This window comes from Protomyctophum bolini (genome assembly GCF_963924005.1).
Source record: "Protomyctophum bolini genome assembly, chromosome: 11".
Lineage (NCBI taxonomy): Eukaryota > Metazoa > Chordata > Actinopteri > Myctophiformes > Myctophidae > Protomyctophum > Protomyctophum bolini.
Genome location: NC_137872.1, coordinates 31,852,133 through 31,860,640, shown reverse-complemented (window position 1 = coordinate 31,860,640; position 8,508 = coordinate 31,852,133). Strand labels below are relative to the sequence as shown.

At 45.5% G+C, this 8,508-nt stretch overlaps 1 protein-coding gene across 1 annotated transcript; it reads right to left on the bottom strand.

Moving 5' to 3' along the window:
* Nucleotides 1-1,451: 1,451 nt before the first annotated feature.
* Nucleotides 1,452-2,513, bottom strand: LOC308323408 (kelch domain-containing protein 3-like; the record flags this gene model as incomplete). The annotated part of the gene is made up of 1 exon (XM_080775136.1): nucleotides 1,452-2,513. The coding sequence occupies one exon, from the start codon at nucleotides 2,511-2,513 to the stop codon at nucleotides 1,452-1,454; it is 1,062 nt and encodes a 353-aa protein (XP_080631262.1).
* Between the last annotated feature and the right edge of the window lie 5,995 nt (nucleotides 2,514-8,508).

Genomic DNA, 8,508 nt, shown 5'->3' with positions numbered 1-8,508 from the left:
GTATTTTCAATTTTGAGGGGTTTTTTTTTTGTATAGTTCCAATATTCAGTACTTTTACTTCTACTCCACTACAGAAACAAATATTGTACTTCTACTCCACTGCAATTATTTGAAAACTTTAGTTGCTTTGTAGATTTTGATTATTATCACAAATCATACATTAACTACTACAGCCGTATATACATTTCGGCCCTTGGAAAATAGCAGATCTACAAGCTCACAATGTGTCGCGATGCGACGCATTGTGAGCTTATAGATCTGCTATTTTCAAAAGATTTTTTATACATTTGGAAACTTGAAATTGGACATAATGCATAATGAAAGCTGGGCATAGGAGCCAGGGCTAGCGCCCCTAAAACATGTGACTACTTTTCCCACTACTGCCTCCTGGTTATATTTGTACACATTTGCACATTTACTTAAGTAAAATATTTAGGTATTTGTACTTTACTTGAGTATTTCCAATTTCCAATACTTTTACTGCAAGCTAGTCCACTACATCTGGGATCCAAATATTGTACTTTTACTCCACTACATTTATTTGAAAACTTTAGAGTTACTTTGATCATCATTACAAAACATACATTAACCATATTAGCCCTATATACATTTCAGCCATTTGAAAATAGCCGATCTACAAAAGGCATCTCAGTGAGGAACACAATCCAACCATCTATGAAGAACACATGAGGTTCCACACATTGTGAGCTTGTAGATCTGCTATATATTTCAAAAGATTTGTATACAGGAAAATGTTGCAGTATAGAGGACCACACCATTATGTTTACCTGAGCTTGTCTGGGCAGTTTGTGACCATGTGTATACCGAGCGTTTGATGTCGGCATGGCTCAGCATGAAACAGCTTCACATTGACATGCACTGTCACAGTGAAAAGCTGTTTCTGCTGTTTGTCTTTAGAGTCAGACTATAGGCAAATATAATGTGCTCCGTGTGATTTTAACTTGATGTAATGTGTCGACAAACTATTGAAAATAGTGTGTGTGTTTTTGTTTTTACAAAAATGGTCAAAGTTGAAAATGTATTGAATTGATAGAAAGGCACAATATTGAAATGCCTTTAAAAAGTAACAATATTGTTGGCAATTGGCAATATTGTTCTCTTTAAATATTGCCTCAAACATCACAGAGCAGAAAAAAATGTGATAATAAAAAAAACACAACGGTCTCCACCTTTGCAGTTATTTTCCTCACTCACTCCCGAGTTCTTCTCATTTCCTTTACAAACTGTTCCTTTAATACCGAAAGCCTCTTTGGTTCTATTATGTATTCCTTATCAACTGGACATAGAAGCTTCAGTTCTAAGTTCGTCCTGTTGAACTCCTTCACTGTGCACATTCCTGCGCTCTGCAGCTCTCTTTCACATCTGAATGTCCAGCCCGGGGCACGATCTCCTCGTTGTTCGGTCATTTCCCGTTGCCTGGAACCTGTTCTTTACCGTGGTCTCGCTGGTAGTGATTTTTGGTTGTCGTGATTGTTGTTGGTCGTCATGGCTACCAGTTCCCACCTGATGTCCTGTGTGAGTCCAGAGTGCTCCAGACCATACTGAATGACCGTTAGCTTGCATAGTGTCTTCAGACTGGGACTTAAGTCCAGGATGTACAGGTCGTCGTATGTGTATCTGTATCCTCCAAAGAGAATGATGTAGTCTCCCACCGCGCAGCAGCACATCCCGGTCATCACACACGGACCTTTCCCCCTGGGCGCAACGTTCTTCCAGGAGAAGGCGTCCGGGTTGAACTTCCACAGGTCACTGAAGGTCTGGTCCAAGTTGTCCCCGCCGAATATGTACAGCTCGTCGTTGTAGGCGAAGGCTGAATGCCACCCACGTCCCTCTGGGAGGAGCTGCGCAGGGGGGGTCCTCAGCCAGGCGTTGGTCTCTGTGTCAAACACTCTGATGTTGTTGTAGTGGCCCATGGCCCCTCTCCCCCCGAACACAAACATCTTTGTCCCGATGATGGTGGCAGAGTGACATAATGAAACGGGTGGCAGTGTGCCGCCGGTGTCAATTAAAGACCAGACCATCGTGGTGGTGTCCAACTTGTAGATGTCGTTAGTGCGTCCGGTCAGCTGGGTGTATCCTCCGTGGACATACATGACCTTCCCCAGGGCGCAGGCCGAGTGGTTGCACCTCGCCTCGGAGACGGCCCGAGAGACCCCGGGCCTGAACCATCTGTTGGTGTTGACGTCGAACGCGTAGACCACGACGGAGTACTTAAATCCTCCCCAGACGTAGACGGCGTCTTCTATCAGCACGGCCGTGTGGCCCCAGCACATGTTGGGAACCTCCGGGGGGCGCTCTTCTCGCCCGTCCGTCACCGGGGGCAGGTTGGTCCAGAGCAGTGACACGGTGTTGAAGATCTTCACGCCGAGCTGGCTCAGCTTGGTGTCGGACGCGTCGTACCCTCCGAACGAGTAGACCTTGTGGCCGACCGACACAGCAGCGTCGTGGAACACCTTCGGCCCTTCTTTCAGATACACTGTCCAGTGCAACATCTCTCATACTTAAAACCAAAGTAGCTCTGGGGAAATTCACGTTTTGTAAAGGAATGTCATGACTGTTGTGTGCGCCGACACTTATAATGGCGTTGTGACACAAACCTCAGGCGAAGCTTGGCCTAATCCGTGATGCCGATGGGATGGGTTGGCTAATCAGGGAATCAATTTACAATTTAGGCATTTAGCAGTGAATCAGATCTAATATGGCAAATTGGCCAAAGTAACGTATATTTTCTTGAGGGGTTTTGTTGCACAGTATAGAATCTCATGTGTGGAAGGATATTCCGATGAATGTTGACCATGTTTTGGAATAATGTGTCAAAGCAGCTGAGAAACACTGTATCACCTCTCCTGGCTATTTACAAGCAGAAATGTTTTAATAGAGATTACATTTTTGCATGGCTTTTGAATATTACGTCATCTGGCAGCCAAGTCTATGGACTTTGATCTTTGTTTTAGGGCGACTTCAGACGTCATGCATGTGGCCGATATAAATACAGTAGACGACCTTCACTTCCCAGGAGTGTGATTTTTAGGGCTTCCTATGCCCAGCTTTCCGTGTTTGAACATTGAAGACAAAACTACTACAGTGCATTCCATAATGTCCATTGCTGCCGGGCAGAAACCTTGTGTCTCTGTGATTTAACTTTTGATGTTAGATGTTTGATATTGTTCTTTTTGTCAATTACTGGCTGCCCTACTTTGGTGTATACAACAGTGTTGTGTAACAGTAGCATACATTATATAACTGATCTGACAACACAACAGGTCTCATCACGACGCGTTGTGAGTTTGTAGATCTGGTATTTTTTTGCTGCTGCTGCTTTCCACACCGACAGCGATGACATGCTCATGAGCGTATTAATAAAACATCTACTTGGACACATTATCAGTCTTATAATCTGGACTCATTGGTTGTTTCTGGGTCTTGCAACAGACCTCCCCCAGGCCTCCTCCAGGCGACCCGACCGAGGCTGATCAGTGTCCAAGTGGCATGCTATAAAGCATCCCCCACTGTCTCTTGGGGATTCAGAGACGGTCAGTGGGGAAGATGGCCGACGAGATGTTGACACTAACAAGCTTCAAATAGAATGTGTTGTGGAAAAGGTGCTGTTTCCAGGGCAAGCTGTAAAAAGGACACTTATCCGTGGCGGTGCAGGATAGGCTATAGCTGTGTGCTGCTATAGCAGTTGTAGTGGGTGGGACAGCAGTTAAAGGTGCCTCATGTTATAGTCGACAAATCCATGGAGCAGTGCGCCCTGTAGGCCAGGTGTAGGCGATCAGTGCTGCGGCGGTAAAGCTGTGCTTAATGGGTACACCTCAGTGCCGTGCCCAGGGCACGCCTCCGTGGATTCGTCTATAAACATTACAGCGAATGGGTCTTTGGTCTTTTTCCCCGTGAGGAGTCAGACACGCACCATAAAGGTTCAGTGCAGACAAGGACCCGTCGATCATAACAGCTGTGTTATTTCATCAGGCCACGCTGGGATCCACACGAGTGTGATTTTTCATTCAGTTTTATGTGTTTCTCTGCCTGCTGTGTTTGACACGTCTCATCTCAGCTCTGCCTACTACTACAGCAGGTCCCTTTATTTCCTCAGGATGAGGTTAATGCACTTGATGCATGTCCACTAGGTGGTGCAGTAGAGGCTTCTCAGCTCATGGATCTTATCGCTTATTCTGCTGCAGGTTCATTCATGTTGTCATTCTGGTCCTCTTGTATTTAACCACGTGAACCGTATAGTGCGAAAACGACAGATCTACAAGCTCACAGGTCTCTCTCTACGACGACCTCAGACGAGACCTCCACTGGGGTCGATTCTCCATACATCTGGCCAGCTTGTTTGTGCTTTCCACGCCAGCGTCTTTCTTTATCACATCACGTACAGTCGTACACTATACAGTACAGGTGTGGGACGTCCACTCCATCGATCGATGGCGTCGATGGCAGTGATCGGCTACTAGTCTCGTTCTCATGATTGACTATCTTCTCTGATACACTTGGTACAGCTCCCCGCACAGACACGTGTTGCCTGTGTCCTGTGTTGATGTTCCGTACACCACCACGCGTTTAGCATTCTGCTGTAGCACCCAACTCGTCTGAGCCTCTACTCCCAGGGACTTCTATAGACGAATCCATGGAGCGGTGCCCTGTAGGCCAGCTGTAGGCAATCAATGCACTTGACACGCTTAACGATGATACCGCAGCTATGATTTTGCCCGGGGCTGCAGCCCTCTGTGGATTTGTCTATAGGGCATGCAGCATTCATAGCTCCATAAAAAAAAAACGGACTCCACAGTCGCAGGAAAATAAACTGATCTTGATGTGTCGGTGGACGTTGGATTTCCACACACTACATGCACGCACGCACGCACACACGTGTAGCTTGTAGATCTTTTTATAGATTGGTTGAGGCCATTTCACAGCCCGAGTCCTTTCCTCGGCATGGAAAAGTTAAGGAAACACTGGTTTAAAGCACGCCACCAACCCCGATGGCCCCCTCCCTCCCTGTGCACTGTAAATAAATAGACTTACAGCTGTTTCTTTCTCATGGTAAATCATCATGAGGATTGAGGAATCCATCCCGTTCCCATCATGGCTTCTTGTAAGTCCTTTTAAATTGTGCAGGCAGCCCCAAACTGGCTCCCTGCCAGTTGTATTGTCTGCCGGCTTATATGTGGAAATAATGTTGTCTGTGAATGACAAGCAAAGATGAACAGCATGCTCCCATTTCCTATTCTTATTGTCCCACCTACACAGCTCTCTCTCTCCGCTGCTGGAAACTCTTTGTGGCGTGAACGAGGAAGGTCTGAAACAACGTTATAACTGCTGTGTAGTGAGTTCCTATATAGTCTGTCCTCCAATCCAAACCAATGACAAACAAGGGTTCGATTCCCCAAAGGCCTTCTGCTCCAAACCCAACGGCGACATTCTATTCAGAGACATTCTATTCTATTCAGTGTTTCCACCTTTAGTCCCGTATGTACGCGACCCGCCTTTTCCTCCCGGACGTTTCTCACCAGTGGAGGGCCAACAACGCCCCCTTCTTTGCCTCTATTCCGGGAGGACAGCAGCACTGCCCGGCTTCGCCCCGTGGTGGGAAATATTGCTCAGTGTTGACATTGCCTCAGGGGGCGGTAGTAATTTACTATTCTGTGCACGGGGGGGGGGGGTTCACCGCCCCTATAGCGACTTTCGTTACTGGGGAATTGGCAACACTGTTTATCTCTGTTGTGATCGTTGTTGTCACCGCTAGTACTGTGACAATTAATGGCCCCAAGACATTGGCATATACCCCTACCGGAGGTATAGGACCAAAAACACAACATAGTTATATCTCCTCATCTCTAAGGCCTCCCATACATGCGATTGGTCCGGGATTTGGATGTATATTATATTCCCAGCCAGGATGAAACTCAAACTAATGATTATCCTTGTACTTTTCTGCCATCAGGCTGGTTCCGTCCTGCCCTCCGTGCTGGGACTGGGTCTCGCTCGCCCAGGGCTTTAAAAAGCAGCTATGCGGCGTCCTTCAGTATAACTTTGTTTTCTTCTGTAATCCTGCACATTATGGGAGGCCATAATTAATCCCTGTAGGATTGCAGCGTATAGGTCAGCACAAAGTAATTGCTGGTTTTAACCCATTATTTGCAGGGTATATCCTTTTTCCAAGTGTCTGTTTTCACTACTGAATGACTACTGAATGAGATGAGCGTTTTCCGAATGTTCGCCTATTTCGAGCCACTGGGAACAGGGATGCCATGGGGTTCATTTAGTTAACTAATTGTTGTTGTGGGCGCGGCTGATTGACAGCGACAGTGACTCAGTCAGGCTCTTGTTACCTGATGCTCAACGATCTTTGGTCTATAATGAAGTATAAGCCACAGATCTGGTTGGCGGTGCAGAGGGCGCCAAATGAAAGTGTCCGGCAGAGCAGAGCGCTCAATGCTAATGCTGTTACCTGATGAGAGATCATTGTGTTTAGAGTCACTTCTCTATGTGATCACTGTCAGAGAGTGAATTAGAGAGAGAGAGAGAGAGAGAGAGAGAGACTAGTTACTTCCAAAACACACTAATGACCCCTTGAGCTGAATCAGCTCTATTTCGGCCATTTGAAAATTGCAGATCTACACATCCTGCACAGTGATGTAAATAGGTTTTCAATGTAATGAGTCCCGGGATGCAGGGGTGGTCTTTTAGATGAGTCCCAGGGACATTTTATGAGTCCCACTTCAACAACGTTAGCAGTCATATTTTGCCATTTTTACAAATTGCAGCATTTAACTCCCATTTGGTGTGGTTATATTCATGTACAAAACAGGAGAAGAAATGAGTATTATAACTAAAGCTAGCAAAATACACTAGAATAAAAAACAGTACAGTAGTACAGTAGTGCATCCCGTGGATGCAGATGTCGTTGTTTTATTGCGTCCCTTAACTATAAACTGCGTTTTGTGATGCAAAATGCATCCCAAAACTTTAAGTACATTTTGATGCCAATACTTTTGTACCTTTTTTGAATTCTGGACTTTTACTTCTGTTAGCCTACATGTTGGCCTTATTGTGTCTGTCAGCTGGTTTGATCATGATTTGAATTTGAACTTTTATACTTACGTAAGTTGTAATGGAGTATTTCTACATTGGCGTATTGATACGTGATACGTATTGAGACGTAAAACGTGTGAGTACACATGGTGACATCTGTCCACTGTGAGGTTGGGGTTATTGGACATATCTCTGTGTTCCTCTCTCTCTCTCTACGCCCCTCTTCTCTTCCTCTCTGCGTTCATTAACAATCCTTTTGTTGCTCTTACTAACCGCGCGGAGCCCCGCTCCGTTATTCACCCACTCTCAGCTGGTGCTAATGACGCCGAGATGAACATTTAATGTGCAGATGGTGCACTTCATTCTGCCCTATTAAGCCTGACTCTATGCAGCACTTTTTGAAGCTTTTTAGTTTAGTCTGTTTTTTTTCCCCCTCTCCCCCCCAACGCACACTTGATTTAATCTGAGCCGAGTTGAATAATTCCTCTATTTGCCTTCTATCCATTCCAAATAGAAGTACCACTAAAATGTGTCCTGAATAATATTCAAATCAAATGTCGTGGAGCGTTATGCGTATTATACCAATAAACCATATTAAGAATGTAATGAATACATTCATTGAAACATTTCCCACGCCGGGAGTAATGTACATGTATATCGTGATTCACTATTTAAGCATCCATTATACCGCATATATATATACTGTACACGTCTGCCCTTATTAATGATGCATGTTTAATGCATTGCAAATGCAGCATTGGTTTCACGGGATGCGTTATCGCTCAGCAATATCGTACGTCATTCTGCCGGCGGTGGGACCGACTGGTGCGTTGGACGCCACATGCACGCCTACATGTGCACATGAATTAAAACACACATTTTAACCACGGCCATGTTTCTCTTTTAGCCAACGCCGGGCCCTGCTTTCCCAAGCAAGGTAACTCAACGGGGAAAGCTCCTCACCTGTTGTTGTCATGCTTCACTCCCATCCATCTTAATGTCACCCATCACCGGTTTAAACCACAGCTGTTCACAGTCAGGGCTGCAGGGCTGCTAGAGGGGGCCCATTTGGACAATGTATACAAAGTTCACAAACGTGTTGAGATGCAACACATTTGTGAGCTTGCGGATCGGTATTTGTGCTATTTTTTGATGGCGGACATCAGACATTTTAAAGCCAGAGGCTATATATGGCTATTTGGGGGTCCTTTTTTATTTCTCTCTTTTTTCTTTCTTCCTTAAATTCTTGTAAATCTTTGTAACCCATTTGTCACCTGCATGGTGCCAATTCCCTAAAGCTGTAGTCCTCTCCCTCTGCCAACCTGGGGAGAGCACCCAACTGAGCTCATCCTTCTATTTGGGGGTCCTTGACATGAAAACTCTGGTTTAAACCACACAGCCGACTCAATGTCCACCCCCCACCCCCCCTCACTCACCACTTCTGTT